We start from the raw sequence: 18238 nt of genomic DNA, 5'->3' as shown, positions 1-18238 counted from the left end.
ACACCTCTCATTATACTCGTAAATATATTTCATTCTTTACGTCATATATCTTTTTTTTTTTGTTGAAACATATTTAATATAGTGGAAGATGAATATTATCTTTGTTTTTGATTGAGCATTATTAATGTCACCCATGTTATTACATGTGACAGCTTCATCATGTTATGGGTATCAAAATATGGGCAATATGATTACGACAATCAGTAATAATGAAGAGAAAATTATTTTTTAAGATAAATAATTTTCCTGAAAAAATGACCGTGCAAATCATATTTTCTAAATTTCAGCAAGGATGGAAAAATTACTATAGAAAGTATCCATGCAAATCATAGTTTCTCACACGATTATGTTAAAGTAGTTCAAAAATACAAACTAGAGTCTCGTATTGTTTGGTAGAGAGAAAAAAATAAAAGTACATAGAAGAGAGAGAGACAGAATGGAAAGACCAGCAATTTTTTTTTTTTTAATAATGTTATATAAATAATATCTTTTTAATATTATTTTTAATTTCATCTAGCAATTTCTAAACAACAAGTTATCAAACAGTTCAACATTTTAACAGTATGTTACCAAATAATATACTCAATTCAGCAAGTTGCTTCAATAATAACAACAATAACTTTCTCTCAACTTCAGCAACTTTAGGTACACCTTTTTCCAAATAGAGCATAAATTCTAGGGGTGCACATTGGATTGGATAAATCCGAGAACCGAACCAATCCGAAGCTTTTGGATTTGATTGGTTCGGATTGAACACACTCGTGGTTCGGGTATGGATCGAAAGAAAAAAATCCGGTTGATTTGGTTCGGTTCCGGATTAGACATATAATAGAACCGAACCAATCCGAAATCCGAACCAAATTTATATATAATATTAATATATTTAATTATTAAAAAACAGAACTTTCGTTCTGTATTTCTCTCTTCTTCCAGTTAGAAGAAGCCGAAAACCTAGCCACCGCCGTCGATCATCTCCCTCACTCACCTCACCTCGCCATCTCGTCGGAAAACGGAGAGGTAACTCTCTCTCTCTCTCTCTCTCTCTCTCTCAACTATGTTAGGAAGAGGTAACAGTGCACTAACCCATATTGCATCTGTGGATTGGATTGGTTTATACGCCACCTTCACCGTTCGTGTTCTTCAAGAATACAATGCTGGGTTCTTCTAAGATCTTCGCCTCCACATGCGGTGACTTCGCAATCACCCAGAAGAACCAAGCAAGAGTTGTACCAGTTGAATCTTGACCTGCGAAAAGGAAGCTCAACCCTGTGTCTTTAAGGAACTTTTCACCTTTAGGTAGCAAATCATTCTTTGAAATTTCTTCAGAAGAAGTCATGTAAGCTGTTATTAGATTAGTTTCTTCCACACCTTTAAGCATATCTTCTCTCTTTGAGGGTATGAATCGATCTATGGTTTTCTTTGCCTTCTCCAATTTCTTCTCCTTCTCGATCATCAACCAACGACACAATTTCCACCATGTTTTAGGAATTACATGCCTATAAAATATGGCTTCAGTAGCAACGTCAATCGCCTAATTAGGATTCTTCCCAAATGTAACAGCAAAATTTTTGTCGAAAGCAAACCTCAAGAACAATGAGAACATAAATTATTAGAAGCTTAATAGATTTATATAAGCAAATAAGAAAGATGATCATCATACATATCATGTTGGGTTAATAATATACCAATTTGAATTATGTGAAGTTCTTTCCTATTAGCAAATAGCAACTCTAGTAATCTATATCCCACACAAAGACCATTGCACCATAAAGTTATAAGAGATATCCTCAAAATTTAATCTCCTAACATTTGAATGTCAACCATGTTTCTTTTATCTTTTAATACATTTAAAACACAACCACCTTGACTAAATATTATTTGAGCGGCCAATGTATTTGTTTCTTATTTTGATCTTCTTGTTTCTTGAAAGTATCAATGCGATTGACCCGAAGACTAGAAAGATCTTGCAACTTCTTCGTTTGAGACAGGTAAAGATCTGTTCGGAACTTGAAATTTTGCTTCTAAGTTTTTTTTTTTTTTTTTTTCTTTTTTTTCTTTTCACGTGTTTCTCAGGAGTTAACTTTTTTTGGCAGATATTCAATGGTGTATTTCTCAAAGTGAACAAAGCAACCGTGAACATGTTGCATAGGGTTGAACCTTACGTGACGTATGGGTAAGCATGTCCTATTTCTTGATCATACCACTGTTTCTCAAAAACAAGAAGGGATCTGCACTTTTCTTTCCAGTTCAAGCTATTGAACTTGTTGAATTATATGGCTCCCATTTCTTCTTATAAGAATGTATGCAGTTGAACCATATGTTTCAAACTGTCTGATGGTCTGGATACTTCTTTTTTTATATATATTTAGATGGAACTTAGTACCACTTCATTAATGGGTCTGGTTCATGTCGATTGAAAGAGCAATTAATTCCATTTGAAGTGAAGTCAACACTCTTTGATATTACATTCTATTTCTCAGATACCCCAATCTTAAGAGCGTGAGGGAATTGATTTACAAGAGGGGTTATGGAAAGCTGAACAAGCAGCGAATCGCCTTGACTGATAATTCTATTGTTGAACAGGTAGGTTACAATATTTGTGTCAATCGTTTTTTTTTTTTTTTAAAATAAAAAATTAATGTAATGTTGTCCCTCCCACCCCTTTTGACTGATTTTGATGTTTCTACAGGCCCTGGGCAAGTATGGGATAATTTGTGTGGAAGATCTGATTCATGAGATCATGACTGTTGGACCCCATTTCAAGGAAGCAAACAATTTCTTGTGGCCATTTAAATTAAGTGCACCATCAGGTGGTTTGAAGAAGAAGAGAAACCATTACGTTGAAGGTGGAGATGCTGGAAATCGTGAGAATTACATCAATGAATTTATTAGGAGGATGAACTAGAGTGAGAGCTGTGCTTCTATCTAGTCTTTTTTGAATTTGAATTTTGACTTCCGGGTTTTTTTTTTTTTTTGGTAAACAAGTTGGATTTGGATTTAGGTGATAATTTGTTATATTAAACCATGTGTTGAATTATGGCGTTTTAAGACATTTGAATTGGGTATTCCATTTTGATACCAATGAATCTATTTCTAGTAAAGGGAGTCATTCTTTTGGTTTCATGATCACCTTACTGTGACTTGTGGTTTCAAAACTCGTTCCAGACCGAGATGTATCGTCTGAGTTGTCGTATCAGGCATGGACGAGACGGTCAGATAAGTCAGTTTTTTGGATGAGATTTAAAACCCTCATTTTTTGAACGAGGCGTCTATAATGTATGGAAAACTCGTCTGAGACGACTCAGTATCTGGGCATGGAGGAGATGTGAAACTGAGTTTTAAAACCATGATGCGACTGCATTGTAGTAATGCTAAAATAATGTTATCTTTTTTTTTTTTTTCATTTTCAATTTTACAATCCATTTTCTTCTTCAAACCAAATCTCAGTGAAGGATAGAGAAGATAAAAGATTTTTATAAAAATTAAAAAAAAAAATTCTTGAGCAGAGTGAGAAGGGGATGAAGTTGGTGCCACTTAGGAATTCTTTGACTGATGATACAGCGGACATGGGATCAAGTAGTCGGCTTCTATTGTGGAACCAAAAATAAATTAATAATAAGAGGGGAGTGGACAATCATTTAAAAAACGGAAAATTACTTAAGGACCCTGCTTGAGGGACTTTTTTTTCTAAATAGTCCTTAAGTTTTAGATGGTCTCTTAATAGTCGTAAACTGTTCTTTTCTCGAGTCCCTTGATCTCATCTCCCACACACGATTGAAAGCCCTAACAACTCATCGTTTTCATCCAACTTTTTTGTTTGGATTTTTAACTTTTCAATCAATTTTCAATAGACTCCATTCTATCGGAAAGGATTTAAAGTCATTTTGAAGGATTTTTTCAAACATTTTAAAAATATATGTAAAAAATTACAATTTTTTTTCTTCTTAGCTTTTGAATGAAAATCGATCAAAAATGGTTCTTTTGATTTGAAATCATCTAAACAAGTTGTTATCTCAAGTTCTTAGTTGATTTTTCTATGTATTTTAGTAAAAAAAACTCAAAAATTAAAAATGGGTGAATTTTACCATTGTCAAGTTCACCATTTTATTCATTGTTGAATTCGACAATAAATAAAAAAGCAGTGAGTTTGCCAATAATGACGGACCATTAAGAAATAATAAGTTTACTAAATATCCAGTCAAACTACCACCCAAAACTTAGGGATTATTTAGAAATAAATCCCTTTGCTAGTGTCCTTTAAGTAATTTTCCTGAATAAAAAGTATCAAAATCGTAATGACTAAATTATACCTAAAAAAATATAAAAATTATAAACTGATTCTGCTAACGTGCCATATGCACAAACCATAGAAATTTTACTTGTGTATCCCAAAGGGAAAAAAACAAATCTATGACTCTTTGCACATGCCACATGAACCAATGAATTTTGAGTGTTTTTTTTTTTTTTGTCAGTTTATCACTGACTCATTAAATTAAACTTTTTATTTATTTATTTATTTATTATTATAGGAAGATCTTATGGTTTTAGCTGGTGAGGAAGGAGAAGATTGGTCTTCAACCCAAATGGGATCTCTCTTGTGCAATTGGCATTTGCTTCCAAGGATTCTGAGACAGTTGAAGCCAGTAGCTTGCTTAAAAAAATCCTTCGTTGATAGAAAAACCTGAAAATGGGATTTTGGGTTTAGAAGTAGAACCACCAAAGTTAAATTAAAAATAATAATAATCCAGTTTTGGACTCTCTTGATATTGGGGGGTGTCTGGTATTTTCACTTGAGGCCTACTGTTGAGGGCCTAGTGGTTGTGTTTGGTGATGGGGGGAGTAAAAGAAGATATTGTCATTCATACTAGATTTTGTTTTGTTATGGCTATTTTCACATAAACTTCAATGCAACACTGAATTGGGGGGAAATGAATTCCCCACAAAAATGTGCATTTTCCCACAATCATATATAATAACCCTGGATCAATTATTTGGTTGTAATGATGGTATAACACAGCACCTTCCCACTAATAATAGAAATAAATAGTGCTCCATGAAATATATAATTTACACGGGTCGGGCATCATGGAGGAGGGTATTAAACAGCGTAGAGAAGGAATAATTCAATGCCGGCATGCTTGGTTTGCGAGAAATCTTTATGTTACAGTCTTAGTGACATGATAGATAAATTATATGCCCATCTGCGGGTATGAAACAAAAATTCACGTTATTGATTCAAAGGAACCCCTGAATTCTGGTTTGGTTGCTGCTGCATTAAGCCAGGCTCCAATGCATCCAGAGATTGAAGGGTTGTATCCTGTTTAAGACAAAACCGTCTCTCAAGCTCGAAACAATCTTAAATGTAAATATGATGATTCACTAGTGACGGACAATTATCACATATTCAAAGACAATTATGTGATAAAAATCTAGATTTCCAATACACTTTTTAAAATATAGATTACGCACTACTGTACACTTCATAACATGCTATGGAGAAAAAATCTTTTATATCAACAATTCTTGCAGAACTCGTATTTGGAAACATCAAAGCTTCAGTATTAAGGTGTTCTCTAAACTTCATTTAATTTTTGTTTTGAAGCCTTATAGTATAGTTATGTTGTTTGCCAATAGAAAAGGAGGAAGAAGAAGCAAACTTGTGGTGTTCTAGAAGCCTAGATGGTAAATCTCTTGTTTGACAATTGGTTAGAAACTCTTGAGCATGTCTCATGAAATGAAATCAGTGTGGGAGCAGGGAAATCAAGGTACCAAACAAGTTTGGAAGAATTAAGTATTTAATACAGTTTTAAAAAATTTATAAGTAAACGTGTCGAACTTTAAAACACATTCCATAAATAACTAGAGTACACAATCCATAATCATAAACCTGAGTAGGGTTAATAGTAGATTAGTTATGTTAGAAATCATGAAACGAGATCATGAACTTGAGTGAACATGAGATTTCAGGACCCCAGGTGGAAGATTAGCACTGCCGGGCTAACACTACTTAGTCATATAAATATTTCCTGGTCTAGTTTTGATCAATAATGAGCACGATAACATATAATGTGAAAGTGTTAAGCCCCATACCAACTTGCATTTATCACATACCTGCGCATGCAAAATCGGATGTGTCTGCTGATCCTGGGCCCACACATAGGGCTGTGGTTGTGACATTCGATAGTATGGCTCTTTAAGATCAAGTTTGCACGATGATGTCTGAATAATCCCACCTAGTTCAGCACCGGCTCCCCACATTTTAGCTTTGGAAAATAAAGCGCAAAAAAGTCAGAAAACAAGGCAACCTTCCACAGCAATACCAGCTTAAGCAACACTACGATGACAAAGCCAACCTGACAGAGTTAGGTACATTGTATAGCTCTGAGCATTGTGAGCAACCATGTGAAGCCGTCCAGTAATTTCTTGCCCAGCCATGACATACAATGGCTGTGAGAGAACACAACGTAACTGATACCAATGTGTAGTTGGTGCACCAGGAGCAGTAGTAAGCCATCTTTGAACAGTACTGCAGATCAATTCAGTCCATTTCCTCGTTCAGAAATCAAGATAAAATCTTCTCAAAGAAAAAAAGAGAAGAAAAAATACTGAAAAAAATGGAGGAGAAAAATGACTAGTAAAGTCCACAGATAAAAATCCAATCAAGGTTGGATGGTTTACCTCCCATCAAATAGGACGTCAAACCAACAAGCCAATCCATGCACTTTAGTGCCAACAGATGCTACGAATCTCAATGGGATGTCAATTTCATATAGATCTTCTTCCTGAAAGCAAGAACAGTTTCAACCATGCAAAATAATGATTACTATACATATGCTTCAGAAGCAAGAACTTCATTTCAGAGATGCAAAAAATTCAATCAATCATTAACGAAAGAAAAAATAAAAATTATGATAAAAATGAGGATAGTGGCACAAAACAAGAATAATGCCGTGGAATTGTTTTGAAGGAACACTTTTTCTACAAGAAACTGGAGAAACATATCCGTCATCATTAAAAAATAAAACAAAAATGGAAAATAAAACATTTTGATACCTTTACAGTAGTAAAATCTATTGTGTGGAATATTGCCGGAGCGACCAATAACCTTGGATCAAATGCATCAACCACTGGCTGTATCAAAAGCAAGAAACCCCATATAATAGAATTAGTCATAACAAAATCACAACCATTATATTTTCTGGTTCTCATGATAATATTTTTTTTCCAATGTCCATTACATGGCAATATCAACCCCAGCACATGCCTAGCAACTAACTAAGCATGAGGCTTCATTATCTGTTCCAAAATATGTCGTCATATGCATTCAAAAATTTCAAAGTTACACATGGAAGAAATGGCTTTAGAGAGACTTGACCCCAAATTTTTAGCATAAAGGTTTGACAATGATGACCATTGAAAATGTTGTGGCCAGGTTTGAATTATTTGTGCTCAATGATTGAGATGTAAAATGAAAATGACATTTGAAATTGATGACCACCAGAAGAAGAGAGCACAAGAGATGAAGAAAGAAAACGTGCATCAGGTTTTAAGAATGGAACTTAAAGACGTGGAAATACATCTTGGATACCAAAGTACGAAAAGTGCACCAGTTAGTGGTAGTATATTTGGTTCGGCCCAACATAGAAACACCTCAGGAAAAACATGTAGTTATTATGCAATGAACATGAGAGACATATGGAACAACAAACAAGAACCTCAATCAACAGGACCGATTCCATCAACAAAAAATACATGTATAACCATTAATGTGATGTAACACGACTTTGTCAGATCCAATATAGGGGTAAAATCAAATTCAAGACATGGAATAATGAAACAGCCAATGAATACTGACTAACAAATCTACAGAACTGAACCACCACATAAACTAGAAACCTAGTAAAAGACAGCTAGTTGTGAGACCAATATTTACAAAACAATAAGTGGGGCTTACCAATGCATAATTTTATATTAACCAATTCAAACAAAATTGTAATTATTCAAGGTACCATGGGAGATGGTATAAAAAATTGCACTCTGAAGCTTCTTCGCCCAGTTTTAGAAGTTTTAAGCCAGAGTGGAAATATTATAAAAGAGAACAATAGAGATGATTGGGTTCTTCCATCAATATAACAGAAATAAGTAGTAGGAATGCTAATTGACCTGGGTAAAGTATCCTTGAAATGCAGATCCATACAGGGGAGTAAGATCAACCCCATAGTAATTTTGTTGCTGCCAGAAGAGGGCCTAGAATACACACAACAACAACAACAATAAGGACCGCCACATTAATATGTAAACTATGCATGGTTTTAATAATATCCATTATAAATAACAGCGTTATAAGGATCATATCCTTTAGCCCTACACACAGAAACAATGTCAATAATATAACGGCCATCAGTGGTAGTTATTCATATTAGAATTTATTCCGTAAGACCCATATATAACCGCTTATCATTGTAAACAGCAATTGAGAAAAAATAAATTTGAAACTCCTCCATGATTAGAAACAAGTAAAGGGCTGATTTTTTTTGCATATCATTCAAATGTGTGCTTTTTGGCTCAGCATTATTATAATGTGTTTCCTTTATATCAAGTATGTTACCATTGGAAACATTTTACAGATCCATTGCATTTCCGTACCACATATTTTTCTCACATATTCTAGCATGGACATCTGCACATATTTTTATATGAACAAGTTGCCATAATGTCCATAATTTTCTGTGATCAAGTCTGTGTCACAGGCATGTTAGACACCAGCATCTATGTCCCAGTTCATGTACTGCAGATTATCACAATTCAGATGTTTAAACTTTAAAACAATGAACTTGTTCCTTAGATACAGGTAATAGAAGCCTAAGGCCTATTCTAGTGAAAAGGTTAATTTTGAAACAAGTGCACACGACCTATACCATTTTAATAGTGTAATTCTGAGAAATCCAATAAATATAATGATGTTGAAAAAAATACACATGTCAATCTCATATTTATACCTTATTTGCAACTTCAACAAATAAATATTCATCGCTGAATGGTGCCATGTGCATCCTACAGAAGTAATTAATGTTAGGAAATCAAAACCAAATGGCCAGGAATATCACAAATCACAGGAGCAAATTATATGCCAAACAATTATGATAAAATGGAATGCAAGGGATTAATCCTTGTTACAGTGCATCAATCATATAATAGGTGCAAAAGCTGAAAACTATAGCAATAAATGGAAATCGATTAGGTCAACAAGCTAACCCAACTCAAGCCAACCCTCTTGCAGCGGGTGTCAATAAATCTCTTCAGGTTGCAAAAAAGAAACCTTACCTAAGTTCAGATTACAACCACACCCGCTATCACATAAGTATTATACACACAGCCACACACAAATTAGGTTGTTGGAGATCATTGAAAATAATAGGAGAGATTTTGAAACCAAGCCCTAGCTCCTTCTGTAATGACCTGAAATCCTAAAATGTATCTCGAGGAAAGAATTTTAGATCCGTGCGTTGATTTAAAAGTTATCAAATCCTCGAGTTTCGCATTAGATATTTTTCCAATAGGTAAACGACACCTTAGAGACGTAATTTGAGGAAACCGATCATACCATTAGATTCGTGTCGAAAAATCATCCGAAATAGAGTATAAGTTTGTCCAATTCGGCATTCGGGAAAAAAACAATTCTCAAAATGACAAGTATGTCCCAACTTAAGTGATATAAATATCTAAATTCTATTAGAAAAATCAGATTTTTCTTATTCTCCTCTCCAAACAAATCTCAACTATTTTCCTTCAATATTTGAAACTCAGATCTACACTAAACAAGAACGATCCGAGCTTAGGCGCAAGAAGGAAAGTTGCTCCTCTCGTCGAGGGTTACGCGTGGACGCAAAGAAATCTGATTTTCGCCGGAAGAAAATTTTGAAGATTGGCCGGAGGCGATTTTAAACTCCGTTCAACCGTTGAAAATAGCTTGAACTAGGTTGCCTTCCCTTCTACCTTCTAGTTATGCGATAATTTCATAGAAAATCCATATGATTGTTGATAAATCGATTATTTCATTAAGTTTATACATATTTGAACGATTTGAATCATGTTTGCATGCTTATTTATGATTGGTTTTAGTTCATTTGATGTAATATAATCATTTTATAGTTAATATGATATTTGGATCGATTTTGGTCGAGTTTCGACGAAAAATCAGCAATTCGGAAAAGTATCCGAATGTTGAGTTTGGTTCTAATTTGTTTTGTGTTGCTTCCATATAGTATGTATACCCATTTCCTACATTTATTTCATTAAAAACAATTACGTATTACTTTAAGTTCTTTAATAAATAAATAAATAGTTCATTTTCAATTTCGACTTTGAAAAAATTATTTTTCAACACTTAGTTAAATTTGCATAGATTTCCAGCTTTTATGTCTTATGGTTTTATCTTCGTTTTCGAGTCTTTCTACTCAACCAAAACCATCGAATGGAATTGGTTGATGCTCTATGGATTTCGAATTTCTTTAAAAGTAAAATTACTTTGATAGATATGTAGGAAATTAGATGATAGATTGATCGATTTAATCGATGGATGGATAGAGAGAACGTATGTTCTCGACTGATTGATGGGACAGTGCCTCCAGTTCTACGTAGTGGCCATGCCACGTAAAACGTGATAGATAGATAGAGGGATGAGATGGTTGATGGATGGATATGACAGATAACTGTCACTGGAGGGCACTACCAGATTTTGTTTGTATTTTCGATTAAAAGAAATGATATATTATATACAAAATAAATTATTTTGTTTACCAGTAAAGATTTGTAGAAAACCCATAAAGAGTGACGCGTTGCTATGTATCCGGAAGCGGCGAGTCAATCTAGGATAACACTAGATGTCATATGCTCTTCGGTAGTATGGGATACCTTAGAGCATATTACAGCTTATGAAATCCGGGAATTTCTCCTACTTATTTCCTGGGAAACGTTGTGTGTAAAGGCGGTCTCTGTATAGTATAGAGCTAGGCGGGGTTCACATGCATTGCCTCTTGATAGGTTTCGACGCGAGGGGTCTCCTGGGCTAGTTAGTGATCACTTTTAGTCTGTAGTCGTCAAACGGTCGACCTCACCGTTAGTTGAACTCAGTATTGGGTTCTTGGTCAACGGCCAGTCTGAGCCGGATAAATGGTCATCCAACCGTGGTATGCTAGACCGGCCACAAAATCAGATTATAACGATGGGATTCCACATCGGAGGTTAAGTTTGGAATATCGTATTGCCATAGCCGAGGCGGTTATATCGGCGTGTTCCTCTGCTCTCTTATCGATTACACCGCCATGTTCTTATTATGTATCTTTTTCTTATTTTGTAATGATTGATAGATGTTTTCATTTAAAAGATGCATATGTTACTTTAAATGATAGGTTGAAATTATTTAACTGTTTATTGAATATGCTTAGACATTTATCGTATGTTACATTATGAAAAACTTACATTATTTAACTGTTCAACTGATTACTCGTGCAAGTATGACTCGTTGTTAGAACGGCGTTCATCCTGCTGAGTAACATTCCCCTGTTACTCACCCTATCCTTCCCTTTTCAGATTATTCAACTTTTGAAGAACCGTTCTTTGAGGAGTCTTTTGAGGAGGTCCTCGAGGAGGATCAGATTGATGTCTTGCCGCCGCCATGTCTTTGAGGACTAGTAGAGGATCTTAGCAGTTTTTGGTTGTAGATAAGAAACATGGTAGTTTAGAAATTTTTGTAACCTGATGAATTATGAGATTAAAGATCTTGACTTATATCAGTGTTTGTCGATTTCTTCTGTTTACTCTAGACTCTCGTATAGATGTTAGTTAAATGTTTATTCCGCTGCGTGTATTTTCTTTTCATAAGTATTATTATTTATGAATGTTCTGTCAGAGTGTGTGTTTGATTACCTCATACCTCGAGATTCTAACCGATGAATCATAGGGATTCGTGTTGGGATTTCGGGGCGTGACACCTTCTATTCTTCCTCTCTTTCACCTCCTAACCACCACCTCTCATCCCTAATTGGCTAGCCCCTTCTCCACAACCTACACTCCTGCCTTTCCTCAGAATGAGAAGCTACAGGGGCAATCGAGGATTTGATGTGGAGACTGGTCTTTGATTAAAGGTTGCATGAACTTGATAAGGGAAATTCATTTGCAGGTTTTTGAAGATTTGCAATATAATTTTTATAGATAGAGTGTGCTGTTCTTTGTACACCAGGATTTGGAAGTGAAAATGGAATTTTATTCTATTATCCATTCTTCACAGCTAGGGTTTTGTTTACGGATATGTTCACATATTCTATAGTGTCCATGTATAGAGAGGTACCAAGGACTACAACAATGAAATTTGCATAACTTCTCCCGAATAGAAGGATAGACTTTTTTTATTGAAATTTTTTCTTAGCCCACAGTAGTGAAATTTGTAAAGGTTCTATTGAATGAGAAGGATGGACTTGTCTGACAGAAGATTTTACTCAACCTGGAAGTCCAGTCATAGCTTACCATTACAAAAGACAAAAAACTTTTTACCAGACGAGTGCAAGGTCATCAAAACTAACTTAGGGACAGTTTGGTGATAGTACTCCAAAGCACAAAAGAAAATATTCTGATAACTTGTAACAAGGACACAGACACATGCTGGTGTCTGACATGGGTACAAGGTGCATAACACAACCTTGAGAAGTTCGACATAGGTACTATGATATAATTTTTAAACAATAGTTTACTCAGAACTCCCCTAAATAAAAATAGGGAAAGAAATATACAAAAATTAATAAAAATTAGATTTCTAATATATTTTTTATAAGTGCAAATTTATTAAAGAGGGCAAGAAGTCTGCAAAGAAGAGAACAAGCCAACTTATCAAAAAAGAACAAAGGCAAGATGCCAGCAATAAAGAAAAGAAAAACAAACACACAAACAATCACACCATGCTCAAACAATCACCCTCTACATCTACACACCAAATCTTCAAAGAACACTCCTCAAACTGCTTGCTCCAAAAGAAAAGCAGATCCAAAATGCTGAAAATAACTTCCTGAACAGGAAGCTCCTTCCCTTGGAAGATATGCTCATTCATCTCCTTCCAAAGACCCCAACAAATGGCTGCAGGTAAGAACCTCCAAACAGTCCTCTTATGGAAGTATTTTTTTTATGGATAATGATCAAAACTGAGGATAACATTACTTTCCATGACGGTACATGTCCAACAAGCAAAAATCTTAAGTGTTGTGCCTTTGTAACATATGCCATAATGCTTCTAGAAGTAATCTCTCATCATCCCCAATCAGCTTCTACATCTTAGCCCCAAAAATGGGTCCGTGTTTTGAATCCTATGTTGCCATTCAACTCTATCTAGAAGCCATATCCATGGCTAAGACCATCCCTCCCCTCCCCAAAAAAAAAACACACACACACACAACACCCCGAGACAAACTCAATCCCATGTCATTTGAAATAAGCTTCACAAGCGTGCTTTTACGCAACCTGACTTTACTACCCATATAGAAAACATGAGGAGTGCCTTGTACAAAGACTAAGACGTACATTCTGATGTACCAAGAAACAACAGTAGAAACTACTACTACCGTGCTACAAAATACAACAGCCACCACTAGAAAAGTGAAAAAGAAAAGAAAAAAAGTAAAAAATGCAACAACTTCAGCCAAAACTTATGACGATCCTAGATTTATACGTCAGAATGAGCAACTTGCTAAGGACACTTATGATATTATTTCGAAATCAAACTACTTGTTTTTATTGGTTTAAGATCCAAGGCCATGAAAATAGGAACTGGAAGAAATTATATACATCATTTGAGTAAACACTGCTACCATCACAAATGAACATACTCAAAAGCATAGGGAAGACATGACCTTTTAATGGCCACACTCACCTTCCAATTGTGGGGAACATTTTTCCATTAGGAACAAGGAACCGGTCTCTTGCAATCACATATGATTCCAGCATTCTTTCGTTAACTAATAAAGTGCCTACAAAACACACAAATACAGGATTATACTTCTTGCAATATGCCTCATTACAATATTTAATTTTCCCATGCAGAAGAGTCGGTGGCATATATAGCCTGAAGGCAACAAACGATACCAAAGCGTCCAAGAACAAGGGAGTTAAAATGGGGGGGGGGGGGGAGATGGAAATGAAAACAGACAGTTCAAAGATAAAAACAAGAAGGATATTTGAGTTGGGAGAACTAGAAAGCTTAGCTTGTAAGTCCCCAATTTGGTCCAACTTTGGCAAACTAGTACCAAAGTGGACCAATTTAAGTCAATTCCATTCAATGATATCGGTATAAAGTTGTATCCATTTTTTATGATTCTCTTTCCATGTTCTCTAGTAGCTCAGTTCCGCTAGGATATTAATTTGTTGAATGAACAATGTTTACTGTCTTGGATGGTACATGACGAACATGATTGTTTATTGAATCATTGGTGCAATTCCCAAACAAATGGCATAAAACTTACCCATTGGCTCAGATATCAGAATATCTGCTTTTGTTGGCAATTCAATTTCCTCAACTTTACCTTTGACCACCTGCAATTAGATAACAAATGTCCAGCAGGAAAAGTGAAATTTAGTCAAAAGGTGATTATGAAAAGAAATATGAGATCAACCTTTGGTGCTAAAGGAGAAAGTATAATCCCACCGTAATTCGTTGTCCTAGTGATGGATTCCCAGCAATGAGTTTGCGTGCATATTCCGCCATTTCAGATGCCTCCACAGCATAAACATGCTTTGCACCAGCCTAGAGGAAAACAAAACGGAAGATAGATTTGCATATCTCTATTATAGTATTATTATAATAAATACTGATCCTAGAGCTGTAATCTGATTCTTGAACCGTTTTTTTTTTTCAAAAAGCATCCTTGTAATATACAAATTTTCAATGTTGATTTTAAATTGAAATATTTCAGCATTTATATATTTTTGAGCCAACCAATTGGACAAGTTGGCTCCTTTAGTTGTAACTTCTATCATTTTTGGCCACTTCCTTTCTCAAACGTTCTTGCAAAATTTAATCTTTATAAACATGTGTCCTAACTAGTAAGGCATCATGGGTAAAATAGATTTTATCCTGAATTTTAAAAAAAAAAGTGAATGGGACAGAAAAAAACACCTTTAGCATCTTTTAAAGGGCAAACCATTACTTGAGTATCATGTGTATCACATGTGCCCCTCACATTATTCAACATAGAAAAGCACGCATGCATAGACATAAGGAAATAAAATGCAAATGGGTATCTCATAATTTTTTAATTGATGTACCTGCACAGCGAATAATGAAAGAATACCACTACCAGCGCCAACATCAACTACCACACGACCCGCAAAATCAGCCCGGTTCTCAATGATTGCGGCGTAATAAGTTCCTGGACAAGAATAACATTTACTATATTAAAGACAGGTTCGTTAAACTACCTTCTAGTGCTAACCATAACATTAAAACACATTTAATGCTTGAAACTTTAAATAGAGGATCAGTATGATTTCATCGAATTAACTATTCTCTAGAAATACCGCAAGATAAGAGGTCGAGCCTTTTTCAAAAGCAAATTCAGCAACAGGTGAGGTAGTAAGGTCTCTGTGTGTGTGGTAATACCACAGACTTGGGATTGAAAACCCACCTTCACATTTAAATCTATATAAAATAAAGCACATAAAAAAGAGCAACAAATAGCAGTCTGATCATATAACCTGTCCTCACATAATCCTGTAACATATTTTGCTGATGCAAGAGCTGTCCATAGTAATGGAAGTACATTTTAGCAGAAGATGCCTCTATTTTATCATCAAACTTGCTTTTATGGGCTACAACTGTTCCATTTTCCACTTTAACTCCTGGAAATGAAAAACAATAATTAACCATAATTTTTTTTTTATGAATAATAATTAACCATATTCATAATCATAATGTTTATGATAATTACAAAAAATGCTTTTGATAGAATTTGTACAAAAAAGAAAGAAACTAACATTATTATATTTGATTTCAAACTCTAACACAAACTACCAATATAAAAGTCTAACAGATTAAAAGATTGAACTTGAATAGCAATCGAAAACGGATATTATACCAGAACATGCATCAACCACTTCATTCTTCCATTGTTCAAATGCATGATGGAAGGCTTTACTTTCATCCACATTTCTAAATCGAATAGTAACTGCTGTTGAAAAATGTTTCTGGTTCAAAAGAAAAATGACTATTAACACATAAACCTCCAAAAAAAATTCACCTTTAGGGTATATTTCAATTTGAACATAATAAAAACATCCAAACATTTTGGCAATTATCTAAACACCTTAACTAATTGCGTTACCTCATCGTTCTTGCTGGTATCGGAGCCTTCATTTATAATAATTGATTCAACTGGACCTAATTTGAAAATCTGGAACAAAAATTATGTACTTTAACACTCTCATCCATCAAGCATTTATCTAGAACTAATATCTTAATTAAAATACAAAAAAAAAAAAAAAAAAAAATGATCTAATTTTCTCAAGCAAACTAAATTGAAATAAAACCATTCAAACATCATTTGAACTTAAACTAAAAGGGACAAAAAGCTAAACCTTGGTGATTCGAAGATCGAAGTGAATAATATCGCTCGAATCGGATTCGGATTCAGATTCTGATTCTTGGTGGAGTCGAAGCTGAGCAGCAGCAGATTCAACACTGAAACGAGCTACTACTGATGAAGCAGTAGTTGTTGCAGAAGATGAGGAGGATAGTTGAGAAATGGAGATAGACTTGAACTCTTGTTGTTTTTGTTTTTGCCCTAGAGATTCCTCCATTGTTGTTCTTTCTGAAGCTTGAAGCGAGAACCTTGGAAAGAGGAAAAAATTAGGGTTTTGAGTTAAACTGTTAGAGAGGCTAAGAATCGCAGCCACTAAAAAGAAAAAGGAAAATAAAGAAAGAAAGAAAGGAGTACAGAGAAACAGAGGGAGAGATGCTAAAGACTTCTCATTTCTCACTTCTCCCGTTTTATTGGTAGGTTTGTTTGTGTTTGTGTTTGTGTTTATGTTTATGTTTATGTTTAGTGTAATTTTACATTTTGTTATAAGGTATCACATCAAAGTAGACAATCAAAATTCAAAACCCTAACATCCCTAAAAGGTAAAAAAATCATATTAGTTGTTTGACAAATCATAGTAAATAGAGTTTTGACAATATGACTCGTGAGATGGCATACTTAATCCACTTCTTGACATGAGGAAGTTCGAGTCTGTAAGCCTCAGGATACAAGACTCCCTCGGGATACACTTTTTCTACAAGAAAGTGCAATAGTGTATCTCGAGGCATATAAATATAAGATTCCTGAACTTGTCCACATCAAGGAGTCGATTGAGTATGCCACCTGACGAGTCATATTATCATGACTCTAGTAAATATCACGTTTTTAAATTAGGGTATAGTGCACCACCTTAAAAGATAGAATTAAAATAATGGTGAAATGATCAAATTTACCCTAACAAAAAAAAAAAAAAAACCTCTTTACACTCACTTACAAAGAAGGAAAAAAAATTGATTTTTTGTTCGATAGGAAGTTATCAAAATTTTTCATTATGACTCAATAAGATTCTATTAAATCTACTTGGAAGAACTTGATAGAAACTTACTGATTAAGAAATTGTAAGAACTTATTAAGTCCTTTTAAGTAGATTCAAAGAATTCTACCGAATGTATGTTGGAGAATTCAATATTGGTCTACCGAATAAAGTTTCAGTTTCTTCTCGTTGTTGAGATTTTCTAACATCCCTAGATTAGAAGTTGAGGTTTCCGTGATCATTTCTAAATGACATTACAAGTTCTAAGGGTATTGCTTCTTGTACCATAAAATCCTTGTTGAAACTTTCATATATGCAAAGAAAAGAGATAGTGTTAGAAAAAAAAAAAAGTGGGTGAAAAGAGTATTTCAAAAAACTTGGGAGATGCAAGGAGTAAATAGGTGAAAAGAGAACATATGGTGGGTGCAAATAGCTTAGTCCTTAAATTAGACCCATCGATTGGGAATGAACGTAAAAAGGATATTATCTTCCATTGAACCCATATATACACCTAATAAAATGGGATTGGTTCATAATTTTAGACCAACAAATCCACTAAACGGGTTGGTCTAAGAACTAAATAGCCTTGCCATGAATCGTCACACCAAAGATGATAAGGTGAGGCATACGAAATGTTCCTAAAACC

The 18238-nt window shown here is 34.6% G+C and overlaps 3 protein-coding genes across 3 annotated transcripts; 1 reads left to right on the top strand and 2 right to left on the bottom strand.

The window, feature by feature from the left end:
- Positions 1-1111: 1111 nt before the first annotated feature.
- On the bottom strand, positions 1112-1453 carry LOC147395978 (cytochrome P450 86B1-like). Its single transcript, XM_086449755.1, has one exon. The coding sequence runs from the start codon at positions 1451-1453 to the stop codon at positions 1112-1114; it is 342 nt and encodes a 113-aa protein (XP_086305881.1).
- A 180-nt stretch (positions 1454-1633) lies between these two features.
- Positions 1634-3123, top strand: LOC147395977 (large ribosomal subunit protein uL30x-like). Its single transcript, XM_086449750.1, has 4 exons — positions 1634-1988; positions 2094-2173; positions 2481-2583; positions 2690-3123. The coding sequence occupies exons 1-4, from the start codon at positions 1890-1892 to the stop codon at positions 2903-2905; spliced, it is 498 nt and encodes a 165-aa protein (XP_086305876.1). The 5' UTR covers positions 1634-1889; the 3' UTR covers positions 2906-3123.
- Positions 3124-5004: 1881 nt separating this feature from the next.
- LOC147395976 (putative histone-arginine methyltransferase CARM1) lies at positions 5005-17113 on the bottom strand. The gene is made up of 16 exons (XM_086449749.1): positions 16977-17113; positions 16618-16870; positions 16365-16433; positions 16119-16227; positions 15739-15882; positions 15310-15413; positions 14690-14788; positions 14508-14577; positions 13919-14015; positions 9000-9054; positions 8164-8247; positions 7054-7131; positions 6679-6782; positions 6354-6526; positions 6112-6263; positions 5005-5317 (listed from the first exon to the last, which is right to left on the bottom strand). Exons 2-16 carry the CDS (start codon positions 16837-16839, stop codon positions 5228-5230), a joined length of 1650 nt encoding a protein of 549 aa, XP_086305875.1. The 5' UTR covers positions 16840-16870; positions 16977-17113; the 3' UTR covers positions 5005-5227.
- Between the last annotated feature and the right edge of the window lie 1125 nt (positions 17114-18238).

This window comes from Akebia trifoliata, chromosome 8, assembly GCF_017979445.1.
Source record: "Akebia trifoliata isolate Shusen 1 chromosome 8, ASM1797944v1, whole genome shotgun sequence".
Classification (NCBI taxonomy): Eukaryota; Viridiplantae; Streptophyta; class Magnoliopsida; order Ranunculales; family Lardizabalaceae; genus Akebia; species Akebia trifoliata.
Note: the sequence above shows the minus strand (reverse complement) of the source record. Positions and strands in the feature narration are given on the sequence as shown.

Bases quoted from the DNA above. Each gene is read 5' to 3' on its own strand.
- LOC147395978 (XM_086449755.1), bottom strand. From the start codon at position 1,453: ATGATCGAGAAGGAGAAGAAATTGGAGAAGGCAAAGAAAACCATAGAT.
- LOC147395977 (XM_086449750.1), top strand. From the start codon at position 1,890: ATGTATTTGTTTCTTATTTTGATCTTCTTGTTTCTTGAAAGTATCAAT. The intron at 1,989-2,093 runs GTAAAGATCTGT...TTTTTTTGGCAG, and splicing joins AACTTCTTCGTTTGAGACAG to ATATTCAATGGTGTATTTCT. The intron at 2,174-2,480 runs GTAAGCATGTCC...TCTATTTCTCAG, and splicing joins GAACCTTACGTGACGTATGG to ATACCCCAATCTTAAGAGCG.
- LOC147395976 (XM_086449749.1), bottom strand. From the start codon at position 16,839: ATGGAGGAATCTCTAGGGCAAAAACAAAAACAACAAGAGTTCAAGTCT. The intron at 16,228-16,364 runs GTAACGCAATTA...CTTTTGAACCAG, and splicing joins ATACCAGCAAGAACGATGAG to AAACATTTTTCAACAGCAGT. The intron at 5,318-6,111 runs GTATGTGATAAA...TGTCTTAAACAG, and splicing joins ATCCGATTTTGCATGCGCAG to GATACAACCCTTCAATCTCT.